Below are 21,059 nucleotides of genomic sequence, written 5' to 3'. Positions count from 1 at the left end.
GGTCTGGTCTAAATGGACGGTTGATGATTAGCACTGAAGGTCTACCTCCTGGCCGTATCTCTCCATATGATTGCTGGATTATAATCTAAATTTCAAATGGTGAGAAGGCAACTCAATAATTTGCATAAATTCATCGCCTGTGGAGGAATATCCATGGGAAACTTCCTGTTCCAAATTGGAGCAGAGGAGGATGAGAACATAAACAATTTCAGTTCGTCAACATTCATCAATACTCAGTTATCAAAGAGACTGCCTTATGTCATGTGCTGGTGATGATAGCAGAAGTTTGCCCACCAGGAACCTCATATGAACAGAAACAGAGTTCAAAGTTCAAAGTGCATTTACTATCAAAGCATGACTACATCACCACATATTACCCTGAGATTCATTTCCTTGCAGGCATTCAAGTAGAACAAAGAAATACAATAGAACCAATGAAAAAAAATTACACATAAACAAGACAGGCAAATGACCAAAGTGCAAAAGATAAACCGTGCAAACACAATAGATAAATAGATAAATAGATAGATAGACAGATAGATGTTAGGTTTCGTGTTCATGCTACCTCTATCTGCCCACAGAAATCAGTGTCCTCTCCATGGTCTCTGACTACACTTGTTCCCTCATTAAAGAAGACAGCATAATCAAAGACCTCATTCACCCTGATCATTCTCTCTTCTCCCCTCTCCTATCGGGCAGAAGATTCAAAATCCTGAAAGCAACCCCCACCAGGTTCAAAGACAACTTCTATTCCACTATAATAAGACTAGTAAATGCTTCCCCGGTACGATAAGATGGGCTCCTGACCTTACAATCGATTTCATTTTGATCTTGAACTTTATTGTTTACCTGCCGTACAGATTCCCTTTGTTCTGCTTTGTTCTATTTCAATGCACTGTGTAATGGGTGGATCTGTATGAACAGCATAATGAGAACAGTATGCCTCAGGCAACCCAACCTCACCTTAAAGATGCAAGCACGAGGAATTCTGCAGATGCTGGAAGTTCAAGCAACACACATCAAAGTTGCTGGTGAACGCAGTGGGCCGAGCAGCATTTCTAGGAAGAGGTACAGTCGACGTTTCAGGCCGAGACCCTGACACGTCGACTGTACCTCTTCCTAGAGATGCTGCCTGGCCTGCTGTGCTCACCAGCAACTTTGATGTGTGTTGCTCACCTTAAAGATATTCACTTTGTCCTGTCCATCTCTACCCTATCCTCTCTGCATCTTAATTTGATTTCTCACTTATGAAACACTATTTATTTTCCTACCAATGCTGTGTGACCCGCTGAGGTTTCCCAGCACATCCTGTTTTTATATTCCAAATACTTACTGACTCACTCAGTTTCTTAAAGACGTGAGGGAGGAATCCGCAAGCACAATGCACAGGAAAGAGCAATAGCTGATAGAGAAACCCAAGTATTCAGCTCTACCAAACTGTTTTGCTGGTCAATGAACTAACTGGGCAAAAGTACAATCCGTGGCCAAGTCCTTCATTTAAAATGGAACATGAAGACTATTTGCTTTGGTGCATCTTCTCTGAATATGCTGCTCAAAGAAGTGCAAGGATTTCCTGCAGTATCTCAGCCCAAGTTCCTCCCTCCGTTAATGCTGCTGCAGAGCAGATATTGGCCTGCTCATCTCATTTGCTTTTGGTGGGAACAGTGCCCACACTTCCCACATAATTACCATTGCAATTGCAAAGTGCAATTCATTTTCCGAAGTGTTTCAAGGCCCATCGGCCTACAGTAATAATTAAAAGAACTGCTGCTTATTAAGTTATAATTTAATTTTTTTTTATGGTTGGAATGGAAATACTGTTTGCTGGCAGTCAGAGTAACTCATAGCACTTTACTCAAATGCATGATGCCAAATATTAAAAGGTGTGTTAGTTTATCTGAGGATAAGAATCTAAACAGCAGTTAGCAGTTAGCGGAATCCTATTACAGTACAGGGACCTGTGCTGAATTAAGCTGCTGTCTGTCAGGAGTTTGCATGTTCTCCCTGTAGGTTTCCTCCCGCTGCTCCAGTTTCCTCCACATTCTGAAGATCTACAGGTTAATAGGTCAGTCCCCTAAAACCCTCACTAATTTTTATAGATGAACTGTAGAAAGCATTCTTCTACGGTGCATCACACCTGGTATGGAAGTTGTCCTGTCCAAGACCGAAAGAAGCTGCAGAAGATCGTGAACACGGCGCAGCACATCACACAAACCAATCTTCCGTCCGTGGACTCACTTTACACCGCACACTGTCGGAGCAGTGCTGCCAGGATAATCAAGGACACGACCCACCCAGCCAACACACTTTTTGTCCTTCTTCCCTCCAGGAGAAGGTTCAGGAGCTTGAAGACTTGTACAGCCAGATTTGGGAACAGCTTCTTTCCAACTGTGACAAGACTGCTGAACGGATCCTGACCCGGATCTGGGCCGTACCCTCCAAATATCCAGACCTGCCTCTCGGGTTTTTTTGCACTACCTTACTTTCCATTTTTCTATTTTCTATTTATGATTTATAATTTAAATTTTTAATATTTACTAATTTTAACCATTTTTAATATTTTTAATATTTAATATTTGTAATCCAGGGAGTGTGGAGCGCAGAATCAAATATCGCTGTGATGATTGTACATTCTAGTACCAGTTCTTTGGCAACAATAAAGTATAAAGTATAAAGTCAGTCACATGGATATAGAGGGCGGCGCAGGCTCGTTGGGCTAGAAGAGCCTGTTACTACACTGTATCTTCAAATAAAAAATAACTGGTCAGAGAAAAAATAGTGCACAAGATGATAAGAGGAATAGATCGAGTGAACAGCCAGAGATTTTTTCCCAGGGTGGAAATGGATAATATGAGGGGCATAATTTTAAGGTGATTGGAGGAAAGTTTATGTGGGATATCAGGTAAGTTTTGTTTTACACGGAATGGTAGATGCGCTGCCAGAGGTGATGGTAGAGGCAGATACAGTAAAAGCAGTTAAGAAATTCTTAGATAAGCACATGGATGATTGAAAAATGGAGGGTGTGTAGGAGGGAAGGGTTGGATTGATCTTAGAGTAAGGCCAAAGGACCGTACTGTGCTGTAATGATCTTCGTTCTATGTTAGTACACTACTGGGTTGAACTTCCTTCATTTATCAATAATTTGTCCTGCACATGTGTTGTACACAAATGGCACCATGATTTGATTATTCCTTCCTCTATAAATTCTTCCAGCCTCAAAACTCTCAAAGGCCTCTGTGTTCCTTCATTTTCGGATTTCATTGGTGGCTGACGCCTCAGTTATCCAGGCTCAAGCTATTGGAATTCTCTTCCTAATCCTCCCCGCCTGTATGAGATTTCTTTTCCTACCCCCTCCGATTCTCTATCTCTGCTTCTTAAGAGTTTTGTTAAATGTTACCTCTGATTAAGCATTTGCTCTTCAACTTATTATCCTCTTGGTGCCAAGTTTCCTTGCTAATTCTCATTTTCAGCAGCCTGTGATCATAACAATCGATCTGGCATCAGTAAAGGCCAATAAAAAGAAGCAAGGTGTAAGCAGAGCAGCCATTGTTGGAGTGACCAATGTTGGAGTGGAGTAGTGTTAGAGTGCTCAGGAATTAACTGAACAGGTTTGGGCATGAATAGACTTGCGCAAGCATAGGCACAGGTTCTAAGTAAGTTTCTAGTAAGGTTTTTTCCCTCTTTCTTTGTCTATTAGTACATATCTAATGCAATGACAATGGGTCCAGGATTAGTGGTATGTTCTTTGTGCAAGATGTGGGGACTCTCAGGGACCTCCAGTTTCCCCGATAACTACATCAGCACAAAGTGTATCGAGCTTCAGCTCTTTGGACACCATGTTAAGGAACTGGAGCTGCAGCTGGATGACTTTCAGCTCATACTGGACCCGGACCATTAGGTGGATTTCCTTAATGGAGAACGCCTGTGCGTGACTTTGTTTAATGTGGGAGGCAGCCACCACATGGTCCCTGACAAAATCGAAGTCAGGCTCCTGTGGCATGAAGTGCAAGATGTCTGGGGCTCCTTAAAACCTGCAGCCATCCTCCAACTTCACTGTCATGGCGATATGTCAGCATCTTTTGCCAGCCTCACCATTGAGGTCTTGGTCAGACAGCTCCTTGTTTTGAACATTCCCCTTTCCTTACTACCATGGATGACCCTAACCAGAGACAGCATCACTCTCAGGATGTCAGGAACTCACAAACCTCTCCACCGTGACAAGGTGACGATCCTTAGAGGAGATATAACAATGCACCATTATTGTGAAAGGTTTGCAGGTCAGTTGCTCCATCCCTGTGATCCTACAGTTTTTGTACTTTGTAAAGTGCAACTATTATGGCAATGCCGTCACTTCTCACCCATCCCTAATAGTTCCTAACCTGAGGAGGCAGTTAAATGTTAATCACGTTTGTGGATGGAGTCACGCAAATCCTGTAACAGTGAAGATATTTTCTTTTCCTGAAATGCATAGTTCTCCAACAACTCATGAACTTCATAAAGACAAGAGATCCTGAAGATGGTGGAAATCCAGAGCAGGAAGCACAAAAAAATGCTGGAGGAACTCAATAGGCCAGGAAGCATCTAGGGAAAGGAATGAAAAGTCAACATTTCGGGCTGAGGCCCTTCATCAGCACTGGAAAGGAAGGGGAAAGAGCCTGCCTAAGAAGGTGACGGGAGGGCAAGGAATACAAGCTGACGGGTGAAAGCAGATAAGGGGAGGGGGAACGAAGTGAGAAGTTGACAGGCAATATGTGGAAGAGGTAAAGGTATGAAGAGGAATTAACTTGTTTGGAGATGTGAGCGGATGGTGGGAGAAAGGGAATGAGGAGGCGCACCAGAGGGAGGTGATGAGCAGATGAAGAGAGGTGGGAAGCTGGAATGGGGAACGGGAAAACAGAGAAAGGGAATGGGAAAAAATTACCAGAAGTTGATATTCGTGGTTTCCTTTCTTTCAGTACCAGCTTAATTTGGTTATTTGGATTGAAGTTCTCTGCCAGCCATAGTTGTATTCAAACTCCTGTCTCTAATTCAATTCTCTTTGCTGTAACCTATATCACTATACGGCTCTTGCCTCTCGGCTTTTCCCTCTGTTGTTTGTGAGGATATTTAATCAATCTATATATTAAGACTTTCACTTTTTGGTGCAGAAGGAATAGTCCAATACTCACTGGGTCCTGTAGCACAGTGGTTAAGTTATTACAGTATTATCCAGAGGTATGAGCTGTTGAGTTGGAGAAATAAGATTGAATCCAGTAATTAAATAGATGCTAAATAAATTAGTAGTGCCAGGCATTGTAACTATGAAACTGTTGGAGTGTTGTAAAAAAACAGCCTGATCCTTTAAAGCAGAGGTTCATAGGTTCTTGATTAGTAAGAGTGTCAAGGCAAATAGGAAGGAAGCAGGAGAGTGGGGTTGAGAGGGATAATGAATCAGGCATTGTGGAATGGCAGAGCAAACCAGATAGGCCAAAAGCTGACCTGCCAGGCCTCTAAAAATTTGGGCTGAGGAATCTCCCTGTGACTCAGTATCCTAGCGCCGTTCATCCAGTCATCACACCCGACCTCAAAGACACCGCCCGCCTGGATGTTGTGTATTCTCCTCTTTCCCACTGGGCAGAAGATACAAGCCTGAACCAGGCTCAAGGACAGCTTCTTCCTTGCTGTTATCAAACTATTCAATGGTTCAGCACCATAAGATGGAATCTTGACCTCACAATCTACCTCGTACGATTTTGAACCTTATTGTCCACCAGCACTGCACTTCAGCCCATCTAATCCATACTGAACCATTTAAACTGCCTACTCCTATTGACCTGCACTGGGACCATAGCCCTCTATACCCCTACCATCCATGTACCTATTCAAACTTCTCTTAAACATTGAAATCGAGCTTGCATGCACCACTTGTGCTGTCCATATGCTCACGACCCTCAGGGTGAAGAGGTTTCCCCTCATGTTCCCCTTAAACCTTTCACTTTCCACCCTTAACCCATGACCTCTACTTGTCGTCCCACCCATCCTCAGTGGAAAAAGCCTGCTTGCATTTACCATATCCATGCCCCTCATAATTTTGTATGCCTCTATCAAATCCCCCTTTAATCTTCTACATTCCAAGGAACAAAGTCCTACCCTATCAATCTTTCCTTATAGCTCAGGTCCTCCAGTACCAGCAATATCCTTGTAAATTTTCTCTGTACTCTTTCAACCTTATTTTCATTGTTCTCTGTGGGTGACCAAAACTGCACACAATACTTCAAATTAGGCCTCACCAACATCTTATACAACTTCAACATAACATCCTATCTCCTATACTTTGATTTATGAAGCCAATGTGCCAAAAGCTTTCTCTACAACCCTATCTACCTGTGATGCTACATTCAATGAATTATGGACCTGTATTCCCAGATCCTTTGTTCTGTAGCACTCCTCGGTACCCTGTCATTCACTGTGTAAGACCTACCCTGGTTGGTCCTACTAAAGTACAAAACTTGTCTGCAATAAGGTCCATCTGCTATTTTTCAGTCCACTTTTCCAGCTGGTCCAGATCCTGCTGCAAGCTCTGATAGCCTTCCTCACCATCCACTACACCCCCAATCTTGGTGTCATCTGCAAATTTGCTGATCCAGTTAACCACATTATCATCAAGATCATTGATATAGATGACAAATAACCAACATCTAAATGATTCAAATTTGTGAATAATCCTACACATTTTGTTACCCAAATATCTTTTAATAATCTTGCTGTTATTTTCCCAACAGGCAGACGTGACATGATCTTTGATACTTAGCCGACTGATTATACATGAAAGCATCATGTTAATCAAGTCATCATTACCTACCTCCAAGATATTGCTGCTCTTGTCTTCAGACCGTGTATTAATCCAGTAGGGTGAAGTCAAACCTGGCCATGAAACAATATCAAGAACAGCTTACATTGTTATATTTTCACAAGCATTTTTAATAAATTTCTCCTTTGTTACTACAATGCATGTAGTAAATGGATACAAATTATTATTTGACTATCATCAGTTGTTGTAACAATTGCACATTGATTGTCACCAAGTTTGAATTATCCACCTTTGCAGAACACCTTCTGCATCAGTCTACAGGAATGATTCCTTGCTACCTGCCACTTTAGTTCTCCATCCCATTCACTCAGATCCAACTTTCTATGGCCATCTACACTACGATAATGATGCCCAATGTAAGCTTGAGGAACAGCCTCACGTCTTCCATCTGGACATGTTGCAACCTTCAGCACAAAACAGATGCTGCCTAACCCAGGGGTCCCCAACCTTTTTTGCACCGCGGACTGGTTTAATATTGACAATATTCTTGCGGACCAGCCGATGGGGGGACGGGGGGGGGAGGGGATGGTATTCAAGTAGGGTTGCCAACTTTCTCACTCCCAAATAAGGGACAAAAGTAGCAGTCAAATACGGGAACACACATAAAAGTTGCTGGTGAACGCAGCAGGCCAGGCAGCATCTCTAGGAAGAGGTACAGTTGACGTTTCAGGCCGAGACCCTTCGTCAGGACTAACTGAAGGAAGAGCTAGTAAGAGATTTGAAAGTGGGAGGGGGAGGGGGAGATCCAAAATGATAGGAGAAGACTGGGGGGGGGTGCAGCGGGATGGAGCCAAGAGCTGGACACTTGATTGGCAAAAAGGATATGAAAGGATCATGGGACAGGAGGCCTAGGGAGAAAGAAAAGGGGGAGGGGGGAAAAACCCAGAGGATGGGCAAGGGGTATAGTGAGAGGGACAGAGGGAGAAAAAGGAGAGTGAGAGAAAGAATGTGTGTATAAAAATAAATAACGGATGGGGTACGAGGGGGAGGTGGGGCATTAGCGGAAGTTAGAGAAGTCAATGTTCATGCCATCATGCTAATTTTCTCTAACTTCTGCTAATGCCCCACCTCCCCCTCATACCTCATCCGTTATTTATATACACACATTCTTTCTCTCTCTCTCCTTTTTCTCCCTCTGTCCCTCTCACTATACCCCTTGCCTATCCTCTGGGTTTTCCCCTCCTCCCCCTCTTCTTTCTCCCTGGGCCTTCTGTCCCATGATCCTCTCATATCCCTTTTGCCAATCACCTGTCCAGCTCTTGGCTCCATCCCTCCCCTTCCTGTCTTCTCCTATCATTTCGGATGTCCCCCTCCCACTCCCACTTTCAAATCTCTTACTAGCTCTTCCTTCAGTTAGTCCTGATGAAGGGTCTTGGCCTGAAACGTTGACTGTACCTCTTCCTAGAGATGCTGCTTGGCCTGCTGCGTTCACCAGCAACTTTGATGTGCGTTGCTTGAATTTCCAGCATCTGCAGAATTCCTCGTGTTTGCATTTTTAAATGTGAAGTGGTTCATTTTGGAAGGTCAAATTTGGAGACAGAATATTATATTAATGGTAAGACTCTTGGCAGTGTGGAGGATCAGCGAGATCTTGGAGTCTGTGTCCATAGGACACTCAAAGCTACTGTGCAGGTTGACAGTGTTGCTAAGAAGGTGTATGGTACGATGGCCTTCAACCATGGGATTGAATTCAGGAGCCATGTGGTAATGTTACAGCTATATAAGACCTTAGTGAGACCCCACTTGGAGTACTATGACCAGTTCTAGTCACCTCACTACAGGAAGGATGTGGATGCTATAGAGAGAGTGCAGAAAAGATTTACAAGGATTGCCTGGATTGGGGAGCATACTTTTGAGAACAGGTTAAGTGAACTTGGCCTTTTCTCCTTGGGGCGACGGAGGATGAGCGGTGACCTGATTTATAAGATGATGAGAGGCATTGCTCGTGAATATAGACAAAGGCTTTTTCCCAGAACTGAAATGGCTAACACAAGGAGGCATAGTTTTAAGGTGCTTGGAAGTAGGTACAAAGGGGATGTCAGAGGGAAGCTTTTCACACAGAGAGTGGTCGGTGCTGACGGGTGGTAGAGGCAGCTACAATGGGTCTTTTAAGAGATAAGTACATGGAGCTTAGAAAAATAGAGGGCTATGCGATAGGAAAATTCTGGACAGCTTCTAAAGTAGGTTTCACGGTCGGCACAACATTGTGGGTGTAAATTTTCTACGTTCTATGTTCTATGTTCTAAATATACTTTGAATCTTTGATTCTTTGAACCCAATCACTGCCATCTTGGAAAGCGGCCAATTGAATTGAATGAAGTCAAAGGATATTGCAGCAGAGAAGGAGATAATTTGATTCCTACTGTACCAACATCTGTTCTTTGGAAGAGCTATCTGTTACTATGTTGTTCATTCAAAGGCATTATTTATTGACCACCTCCATTTGCCTTTCATCTGCATGGTTTACTCTGAGGATTTTTGAGGATAGTATTAGGTTAACATATAGAGAATGAGGAAGATGGATCATGTGCAGGCAGATAGATTTAGTTTAATTTAACATCATGCTTTGCACAGATATTGTGGGCTAAAGGCCCTGTCCCTGTGCTATTCTGTACTATGTTCTGAGTAACCACTGGTTCTGAAATCACATAAGCCAGATTAGATCTCTCTATAAGTATGTTAATAGACCCGTAGGCTTTTCATGACAATCTAAGATAAGGTTGAGTGGCGGGGTGGAGATACGTCTCTATCAAAGGAGGTGTATGGTGCTCCTTCCCTCTGCTAGCCTGTAGGTCACCTTTGAACAAGATGTTGCACCTGCTCGGCCTGGATGTGGGTGGCACATATCACAAGTCCTGGTTACACAACCACTGACGCCAGGCAAACAGCTCTGAAGAGTATTAACAATGGCTGGGGTCACCCGTCTTGTAAGACTCTGCCCAGAGGCAGCAATGGGAAACCACTTCTGTAGAAATATTTGCCAACAACGGCCATGATCACCCACGTCAAATGACTCGGCACACAATGATGATGGCGATCAGATGAGCTTTACGAGGGCTGATTGATAAGTTCGCGGCCTAAGGTCGAAGGAGTCAATTTTAGAAAACCTAGCACATTTATTTTTCCTACATTTACACACTTAGTCCAGCAGTCGTGGAGCATATGGATCCCTTCTTTGTAGAAGTTGGCGTCTTGGACCGCCAGAAAGTGGTCCACAGCAGGGGTGATTGATAAGTTCGTGGCCTAGGGTAGAAGGAGGTGAGTTATTAACTTCAAGCTTTCTGCATAATCACTCAAAGAGTTTAATTGCACGTGCATGTAACGGGAGCTGTATAACTCATCTGCTTCTACCTTCGGCCACGAACTTATCGATCACCCCTGCTGTGGACCTGGAGGTCCAAGATGCTCTTGTTACATGCACGTGCAGTTCAACTTATTGAGTGATAATGCAGAAAATTTGAAGTTAATAACTCATTTCCTTCTACCTTAGGCCACGAACTTATCAATCACCCCTGCTGAGGACCACTTCAGAAGGGATCCGTATGCTCCACGACCGCTGGACTAAGTGTGTACGTGTAAGAGGGGACTATGTTGAAAAATAAATGTGCCAGATTTTCTAAAATTGACTCCTTCTACCTTAGGCCACAAACTTATCAATCGCCCCTCATACTTGTCACATGTACATGGAAATATACAGTGAAATACGTTGTTTGTGTCAAATGAAATCAGCAAGTTTTGAGCTAGGAATTGCTTCCAGCACCATCATACCATGCCCACAACTCACGAACCATAATCTAGTAGGTTTGAGTTCTTCATTAATAATACCAGACTGTAGTTAAAGAATATGTTTCTGGGTCATTGTTCAGGTCATTGGTTGCTAGTACAATAACCTAACTACTCTTCCACCTTGTTCTTGACCTGCCCTATTTATATTTAGCCCTACCCTTTCCTGTAATGCTTCCCCTTTGCATATTTATACAACTCCTTTTGTAAGTCATTACAATCTTCACCCTTTCAGTAATGTACTCCAAATAATAACAAGTAACTACTTCTTATCTCACTTCTGGAGCTTGTGACCTTATTACTGTGTCCTTTAATGATTAACCCTTTGGAGCAACGTCGTCTCATTTCTATATACGTTATATGGTTATATACATGTATACAGTTAAATGACAGTAAACTTGACTTGACTTACTTACTCAAAGTAACAATATTGAGCCCTTTAAATTGAATCCCTAATGTTTCCAAGCAAATGAAGACCCTCGCCTTTGACACCATTTTAGTTAATGTCTTCACACACTTTCTACCTTAAATGTAACGTGCAGAGTTCCAAAGGAAGACTGAGTTGTAGCTTAGCAGAGAACATAGAACAATGCAGAGCAGGAGTGGGCCCTTCGGTCCACGATATCTGTGCTGAACAAAATGGAGGGCTACGTAGGAGGGAAGAGTTATGTTGATCTTAGATTAGGTTTAAGGTCGGCACAACCTTGTGGGGCAAAGTGTCTCTTCTATGTTCTTTGTTCTATAACGTTAAGTAAATCTACTCCTATCGGCCTGCACAGAATCTATATCTCCCCAATCTCTCCGTGTGCATGTGTCTCTCTAAATGCCACTTCCATGTCTGATTCTACCACCACCTCCATCTGCACATTCCAGGTGCTTACCACTCTTGGTATAAAAACCCTTGTCCTTGATATCTCCTTTCAACTAGTCCCCTCCCACCACCCCCACTTTACATCTATGATCTCCAGTATTTGATGTTCCTGCCCTGAGAAAGTGACTCTGACTGTCCACCCTACCTTTGCCTCTCATAATTTTATAAGCTTCTGTCAGGTCTCCCTTCAGCCACCGACACTGCAGCAAGAACAATCCAACTCCGTCCAACTTCTCCTTCGACCTAACACCCTCTAATGCAACCAATAACCCGGTGAAGCACTCTGCCCCCTTGCCAAGTCCTCAACAACCTTCCTGTACTGTGGCAACCAGAAACGAACACAGTACTCCAAATGCAGCCTAGCCAAAGTTTTATTCAGTTGCACTTATAGCACTGCATTCAGTTTTGGTTTTGTTTAGAAGGAAGGTTTAAATTCAAGATCCATCGTCGTTCTTTAGTACATGGGTGTAAAGGAGAACAAAATCTTTGTTACTCTGGATCCAAAGCAGCATAAAAAATATATAAAGAACACAATAAAAAAGAACAATAAATATAAATATAAAAGCAATGTATGAGTAGCTCATCCAGTATATAATAGAAAGGTGCTGATAAAAGGCCAGCAATATCTTGAAGAATCCTACCCACCCTTCTCATGGACTGATTAGCCCACTTCCATCACAGAAGAGACTACGCAGCATCCATTCCAGGACCACCGGACATAATCTCAGTGGCTCCATTATTGGGTGCACCTGTAAACTTGCTCATTAATGCAAATATCTAATCAGCCAATCATGTAGCAGCAACTCAATGTATAAAAGCAGGCAGACATGATCAAGAGGTTCAGTTGTCGTTCAGACCAAACAGAAGAATGGGCAAGAAATGTGATCCAAGTGACTTTGTCCGTGGAGTGATCGTTGGTGCCAGACAAGGTGGTTTCGGTGTCTGAGCATCTCAGAAACTGGTCATCTCCTGGGATTTTCACACATAACAGTCTCGAGTTTACAGAGAATGGTGCAAAAAAAAAAACAACAAAAAAAAACATCGAGTTCTGTGGGAGAAAACAGCTTAATGAGAGAGGTCAGAGGAGAATGACCAGACTGGTTCTAGCTGACAGGAAGGCGGCAGTAACTGAAATAAACCAAACATTACAACAGCGGTGTGCAAAAGTGAATCTCTGAATGAACAACACATTGAACTTTGAAGTAGATGGGTTACAGCAGCAGAAGACCATGAACATACATTCAGTGGCCAATTTATTAGGTGCAGGAGGTACCTAATAAAGTGGCCACTGATAGTGCACAGACCGATTGTATGCACATAAAGTGACACTAGGTGATGTGAATGCAGTGGTGGTGGGATGGGTTAATGGGTGGCGTTGTTGATCAGCCAGGTGGCTTAGGGGAAGTAACTGTTTTTGAGTCCGGTGGTCCTGGAATGGATGCTGCATAGTCTCTTCTGTGATGGGAATGGGACAAACAGTCCATGAGATGGGTGGGTAGGATTCTTCAAGATATTGCTGGCCTTTTACCAGCACCTTTCTGTATATACTGGATGTCCCTGGTCCTCCAAGAGGACCATAGCCATGTCACAGTGTTTGGAGGCTAGTCTACCTCAATGACCAGGGGAGCTATGTTGGCTGGAGTCAGGGCCTTGTGCTGTGACTCTCGATAGGGTCACCCACGTGATAGGGTAGAGGTCAAACTAAGAGTGGTCCACTGGCCCTCCAGGCTCAGCTCAGGGCTAACAACCCTGACTGGTTAAAAAAAATGGTTACAGAAACAGCATAAAAGCTGCCCTACACAACAATGATGTAACAGGCAGTAACTAACTGTATGTCCTTGATGGTAGGTAGGCTGGTGCTAGTTTTGTTAAAACTTCCTTGGTTTTGTAATGAATCTGTTTCTCTTAATGCATTTTTCTCTCATTCTTTTAGATCATAAGACCATACAATATAGCAGCAGAATTAGACTATTTGGTCCATCGAGTCTGCACCACCATTTCATCATGGCTGATCCATTTTTCCTCTCAGCCTCAATATCCTGCCTTCTCCCCATATCCCTTCATGCCCTGACCAATCAAGAATCTATCAGCCTCTGCCATACAGACTTGGCCTCCACAGCTGCCTGTGGCAACAGATTCCACAGATTCACCACCCTCTAGCTAAAGAAATCCCTCCTCATCTCCATTCTAAAAGGACACCCCTCTATTCTGACGTTATGCCCTTTGGTCTCAGAATCTCTCACCAAAGGAAGCATCCTCTCCACATCCACTCTGTCAGGGCCATTCTCCATTCGAAAAGTTTTGATGAGGTCACCCCTCATTCTTCTGAATTCCAGTTAGTTAAACGTCTTCTAACTTTTTGAAAAATTTACTAAATTAGTAACTGTAGGATTACTCTCTTATTTACCTGAATGCAAATGGAATCACTTAACATAATTCATGACTCTCCTTCCAGTTTCCACTCCTGCTGAGGTTAGAAGTAGGCACCATTTTGTGTTTTCCACTTCTTTAAATGATGTTGCCATGGCAACCATTGACTGGACTGTGTCATGCAATATATTGGAAGTATCAAATTAGGACTCCAAATCAAGGTTGGAGGCAGCAGGAGAAGGAGGGAGGAACAGTTTTTCACCTGTGAATGTAACATCCCATGAGTGCTTACCTGAAGGATACTGCGAATCATTTACACTTTCAGTTGACATTCCCATGTTTTCCACACCATCTGCAGTCGTCTCAAAGGGTTGCTTCATTGACATTTTCCTTGAATGATAAATACAAAATGAAATTATTAAATAGCTAAATGCTGCCACTACCTAGGTGAAGGATTTTGGTTGGAAAAAGTAGATGTGGATTTCTGAGCGGCAGGGAGTGAGGGAAAAGATTGTTGTTTTCTCAGAGCTGGAAGAAAGCAGATGGCACCAGTACAAAATCACAGCTTAAGTGTGAAGGAGCTGGTGAATCAAAATATTTTATAAGTTTTATACATTCCAGATAGGTGAAAAACATGGTTCAATTCATAATTTATCCATCTAAATGATTATACATAGTTGATGACCACTTTATTAGGTACTTCAAGATTTGACATGTTGTGCGTTCAGAGATGCTCTTCTGCACACTACTGTTGTAACACGTGGTTATTTAGGTTAGTTGTCTTCCTGTTAGCTTGAACCAGTCTAGACATTCTCCTCTGACCTCTCACATTAACAAGGCACTTACATACACAGAACTCTAGACTTTGTAAACTCTAGAGACTGTTGTGCATGAAAATCCCAGGAGATCAGCAGTTTCTGAGATACTCAAACCAGCCTGCTGCCGATGATTATTCCATGGTCAAAGTCACTTACATTATATTTCTTCCCCATTCTGACATTTGGTCTGAACAACTGATGAAGGGTCTCTGCTTAAAACATAAACTGTTTATTCCTCTCCATTGATGCTGTCCAACCTGCTGAGTATGTTTTACTCTGGATTTTCAGCATCTGCAGAATCTCTTATGTAACTGAACCTCGTGACCATGCCCACATGCTTTTATGCATTGAGATACTGCCACATGATTGCATTAACGAGCAGGTGTACAAGTACTAATGTGGCCACTGAGAATAAATTTACACTGTATTAATAGCCATCTTGTGGTGGGATTTATACTGCACAGAAGTTTTCTCTCAAGTTGCTTCATCTAATTCCTAACCTTCATATTCTTTCTCACCCAAAGTATTTTATTTTCTACATGATTGCCTGGAGCAGCTGACAGATCAGGTCAGAGCCCTGCAGCTCTGCCATATCCACCCACAGACGGTGGTGAACAATTAAACAACTGATGTGAGGAGGCTGTTCCACTTGGTTCGTTCATCGACTGGGCACAAAACATTCCATAACGCTATTCATACGGGAACCAAGAGATCTCCCAAAACTTCTGAGCAATATTCCTCTCTGGGTTAACAAGCCAGTAAAAGGTATTAGCGGACTATTTAGCTTCTCCTCTCGTGGAAATTATTTGCCCTTTTTCCTTCCATGGCAATAATCGCACTGTTCCAAGTAGCTATCGTTGTTGGATACAAGTTAAACTGAAGAACTGAGCTATTAATGGCTTTTTATTATCAGGGGTGGCAGGTATTACTAGTTAGTTATTACTAGGAGTGGCACGGCAGCGTAGTAGCTAGCACAACACTTCGCAGTAGCAGTGACCCAGGTTCAGTTCCTGCCACTGGGATTAATTTGGGAGATTGCTGGGTGGTGCGGCTCGAAGGGCTGAAGGGCCTATTCTGCACCGTATCTCAATAATAATAAATATTTCTAGTTGTGTTCGCTTTCAGTTTGTAGTGGAGGGTGTACTGCAATAGAACACATACATCAAAGAATGTTAGGATTTAGAACAAATGCAGCAAATTGAGCATCACAGATTAATACTGGATTAAGTTACTATACTCATTCTTAAAGCCGGGAATGACTGACCTGTGGACATGAGTTCAAATCCCATCCTGGGAGCTGGGGAATTTAAATTTAGATATTAAATATGGAATTAAAAGGCATGATGAGAAAACTAGTTGCCATCCTTATAGACTCACAGAACAATACAGCATGAAAAAGGCCCTTCTGCCCATCTCATCCATGCTGACCAAGACGGCCGTCTAAGCAAGCCCCATATGAGGGATGAAGATCTGCTTTTCCTCATCTAGTCTGGTCCATATGAGTCTCTAGACCAGGAATTCTCAACCTTTTTATGCTACTGTCCAATACCGTTCAGCAAAGGGGCTGTGGACCCAGGTTGGGAGATTTTAGACCCACTCTTCAGTACCCCTTAAAGTGGCCAGCCAGGAGGTATATAACCACATGGTAGAGTAACGGTTAGCACAATTGCTTTATAGCCCCTGATGTAAGATCAGGTTCAATTCCTGCTTCTGTTTGTAAGGAGTTTATACGTTCAGCCCGTGACCATGTGTGTTTCCTCCTGTTACTCTGGTTGCCTCCCACAGTCCAAATACACACGGTTAGGATTAGTGAATTGTGGGCATATTATGTTGGCACCAGAAGCGTAGTAACATTTATGAACTGCTCAGCACAGTCCTCCCTGATTTGATTTGATGCAAACACATATCACTGTGTGTTTCGAAGTACATATGACAAATAATGCCAGCCTTGAGCAATCCACTCAGTGCATTCTGATGGAGTTCAACCCAGGTAAATGTGAGGTGGTTCATTTTGGTAGGTCAAACATGATGGCAGAATATAGTATTAATAGTAAGACTCTTGGCGGTGTGGAGGATCAGAGGGATCTTGGGGTCTGAGTCCATAGGACGCTCAAAGCAGCTGCGCGGGTTGACTCTGTGGTTAAGAAGGCATACGGTGTATTAGCCTTCATCAATCGTGGAATTGAATTTAGGAGCCAAGAGGTAATGTTGCAGCTATATAGGACCCTGGTCAGACCCCACTTGGAGTACTGTAGTCAGTTCTGGTCGCCTCACTACAGGAAGGATGTGGAAGCCATAGAAAGGGTGCAGAGGAGATTTACAAGAATGTTGCCTGGATTGGGGAACATGCCTTATGAGAATAGGTTGAGTGAACTCGGCCTTTTCTCCTTGGAGTGACGGAGGATGAGAGGTGACCTGACAGAGGTGTATAAGATGATGAGAGGCATTGATTGTGTGGATAGTCAGAGGCTTTTTTCCCAAGGGTGAAATGGTTGCCACAAGAGGACACAGGTTTATGGTGCTGGGGAGCAGGTACAGAGGAGATGTCAGGGGTAAGTTTTTTACTCAGAGAGTGATGAATGCGTGGAATGGGCTGCCAGCAACAGTGGTGGAGGCAGATACGACAGGGTCTTTTAAGAGACTTTTGGATAGGTACATGGAGATTAGAAAAATAGAGGGCTATAGGTAAGGCTAGTAATTTCTAAGGTAGGGACATGTTCAGCACCATTTTGTGGGCCGAAGGGCCTGTATTGTGCTGTAGGTTTTCTATGTTTCTGTGTTTTATTTAGGAACCATAGAACATTACAGCACAGAAACAGGCCTTTTGGCCCTTCTTGGCTGTGCTGAACCATTTTTCTGCCTAGTCCCACTGAACTGCACCTGGACCATATCCCTCCATACACCTTTCATCCATGTACCTGTCCAAGTTTTTCTTAAATTTTAAAAGTGAGCCCGCATTTACCACTTTATCTGGCAGCTCATTCCACACTCCCACCGCTCTCTGTGTGAAGAACCCCCCCCCCACCAATGTTCCCTTTAAACTTTTCCCCCTTCACCCTTAACCCATGTCCTCTAGTTTTTTTCTCCCCTTGCCTCAGTGGAAAAAGCCTGCTTACATTCACTATATCTAGACCCATCATAATTTTATATACCTCTATCAAATCTCCCCTCATTCTTCTATGCTCCAGGGAATAAAGTCCTAACCTTTCTCTGTAACTCAGTTTCTCAAGTCCCGGCAACATACTTGTAAACCTTCTCTGCACTCTTTCAACCTTATTAACACCCTTTCTGTAATTTGGTGACCAAAACTGCACATAATATTCCAGATTCTGCCTCACCAATGCCTTTTAAAACCTCACCATAACATTCCAACTCTTATACTCAATACTTTGATTTATAAAGGCCAATGTACCAAAAGCTCTCTTTACGACCCTATCTACCTGTGACGACACTTTTAGGGAATTTTGTATCTGTATTCCCAGATCCCTCTGTTCTACTGCACTCCTCAGTGCCTTACCATTTACCTTGGAAGGGGGACCATATGCAGATCTTGCTGGTAATATATCTCAGTAAATTAGTAACTTTTATAAGAACTGGTACTTCCATTTGTATAGCACCTTTCCTATAATGAAAATATTCCAAGACATTTCATAGGACTGTTATCAATTTTAAATAGCACCACTTTGAAGCACAAGGGAATCTTTTGGAAGATGACCAAAAGCTGAGTTTAGGAATAACAGAGGCAGGAATTTTGGGAGTTTTCCTGAAGCAATTCCCTTTCCATGAAGACATGACCAGCAGTGCTGAAGCTATTAAATTCAAGGGTGCTCAAGGCACCATACTCAGAGTTATAGAGTCATGCTGCAAGAAAATAGGACCTTCGGCCCAACTGATCCATGCCTACCAAGATTCCCATCTAAGCTAGTCCCACTTACCTCATATCCCTCTAAACAAAGGGTTCCTAACCTGAGGTCCAGAGACCTCTTGCTTAATGGTATTAGTCTATGGCATAAGCAAAGTTAGGGGGAGTCTAAACCAGGGGTGTCAAACTACTGGCCCGTGAAGGGGTCCAATCCGGCCCGCGAAGGGGTCCAATCCGGCCCGCGGGATGATTAGAGGGGGAAAAAAGTATACTCACGACCATTTGTTATGTATCTGCACGGCAGTCGCACTCTCTCCCATCGCTGTCTGTACCGCCTGCTGCACTGGCAGCTTGTTGTCTGTACTTAGAAAACAATAGGCAGCAGGTAACCACCCGCTGTGCATGATCACTTACCACCCCGCACTGAAGACCACTAGGGCTCCACTTACGTCGTCAGACACAGTATAACCATACAGAGTACTCAGGTAAGTAACACCTGTAGCAAGGCTGAGACTGTTTGCTGCTGTGGTTCAAAATGCTTTCCAGGAAAAGAAAGGTTGACATCGAATGTGAGATATTCAACGATAATTAGAAAGATCGTTTTTCTTCTGTGAGGTCAACTGCAAACCTGTGTGTCTGATATGCTCACAACAAGTGGCTGTGGCAAAAGTATACAATATCAAACGACACTATGAGACGTCACACAGAGAAAAATATGACAAGTACGCAGGACGACTCAGAACGCAAAAGGTAAACGAGCTTGAAGCAGCTCTGAAAAAACAGCAATCAGTGTTCACCAAAAGTCAAGAGGCTCATGATGGAGCTGTCAAGGCCAGCTATATTATTGCCACCAAAGTAGCTGCTGCGTCGAAGCCATACTCAGAGAGGGAATTCATCAAAGCATGCATGCTGACGGCGGCTGAGCTGGGGTGCCCTGAGAAGAGACAGGCTTTTGGTAATTTTAGCTTGTCAAGAAATACTGTGGCAGAGAGAATCGAGGACCTTGCAGGAGATTTGAACAGTCAACTAAAAGCAAAGTGAAGTCATTTATTGCCTTCCATATTGCAATTGATGAGAGCACCAACGTGACTGATGTAACTCAATTGGGAATATTTATTCGTGGTGTTGATGCATCTTTGACCGTCACTGAGGAGTTTGTGGAGATGGTGCCCATGACAAACACCACAATGGTGAACAACATTTTCTCCAGCATCGTCGAGGCCTTGGACGGACTGGGGGTTGACTGGAGTCACGCTGTCAGATGGCGCACCGTCCATGGTCGAGGAAAAAGACAAGTGTTGTTGCGAAACTCAGAGAGAAAGTTCAGACAGAGACTGCAGAGCAGGAATTCTGTAATTTTCATTATATTATACACCAAGAGGTGTTATGTAGCAGAAGCCGGAAAATAGACAATGTCATGGATCTAGTAATCAAAACGGTTAATTTTATTGGAGCCAAGGGACTCAGCCATCGGCAATTTGACACTCTTTTGTCCGAAAGTAATATTGGACACAGCCTACCCTACCACACTGAAGTCCGCTGGTTGAGCAGAGGGGTTGAGCTCAAACGTTTTTTTCAACCACGTGCGGAAATTGGACTACTCATGAACGAGAAAGGGAAGCCAGTGGCAGAGTTGGATGACCCAGACTGGCTTCATGATCTTGCATTTCTGGTGGATATAACAGAGCACTTAAATGTGCTTAATGTTAACATGCAAGGCCACAATAAACTTGTTACGAAATACTATAACAACATTCGTGCCTTTCAAGTTAAATTAGGCCTGTGGGAGATGCAACTATCCCGTAGCAACCCAGCTCATTTCCCCTCTTTGCAGTCTGTACATGTCGCTCATGGGAATAATGACAACATGGACAGGTACAAGGACAAAGTATCACGGCTGAAAAGTGAGTTTCAGAATCGTTTCCAAGTCTTCAGCTCGAGAAGGAATTCTCACTATTTTGCTTGCTATTTGCCGTCAACGCAGCATCAGATGTGCTGGAGAAATTCCAAATGGAACTAATTGAAATTCAGTGTAACTCGGCTTTGAAATATAAATTTGAGACTGTGGGTCTGGACTCATTCTATTGTGATGGGGTCCACAATTACCCCTATGAACTGTGCTTTTTGAAAAGATAGAGAGAGAGAGGTGTCCAACACAGACACCTCCTTATTAAGAGAGAGAGAGGCAAAGACTGCTTGGAGATGGTGTTATAGTTTCTCTGCAGCATGTTTACACTTCTGCAAGGACACTGGCAGCTTCTAAGTTCTTACAGAGAGAGAAGGGAGGAGCTACTTGATTGACAGCTGGTGTTCAGCACAACAGTATTTAAATCAGCGTAATTGCTTATTTCACAGGACATGGGACACGCAGACGCACTAGGGTGTGGTGAAGTTACCACTATCCTGTTTAGGTGCCCGCGAGTGTGGGGCTGTGGATCGATTACGAGGGATCTATCTGTGCTTATTAGTGCATGAAAGAGCGACCCTGTGGACTCTACTAGTGTG

General features: G+C 43.3%; 1 protein-coding gene across 2 annotated transcripts in view; it reads right to left on the bottom strand.

Moving 5' to 3' along the window:
* The window catches only part of LOC140199732 (immunoglobulin superfamily member 5-like), a 76,621-nt gene that overhangs the window by 32,206 nt on the left and 23,356 nt on the right, over positions 1 to 21,059 (bottom strand). For both annotated transcript variants that reach the window (XM_072262209.1, XM_072262210.1), the window contains exons 7-8: positions 14,167 to 14,264; positions 6,842 to 6,903 (exon numbers count right to left, since the gene is read on the bottom strand). In XM_072262209.1, the coding sequence (XP_072118310.1) occupies positions 6,842 to 6,903; positions 14,167 to 14,264 (160 nt within the window). The remainder of the gene's footprint in view (positions 1 to 6,841; positions 6,904 to 14,166; positions 14,265 to 21,059) is intronic.

The sequence above is a fragment of the Mobula birostris genome, chromosome 6 (genome assembly GCF_030028105.1).
Source record: "Mobula birostris isolate sMobBir1 chromosome 6, sMobBir1.hap1, whole genome shotgun sequence".
Taxonomy (NCBI): Eukaryota; Metazoa; Chordata; class Chondrichthyes; order Myliobatiformes; family Myliobatidae; genus Mobula; species Mobula birostris.
This window is presented reverse-complemented; position numbering and strand designations above follow the sequence as displayed.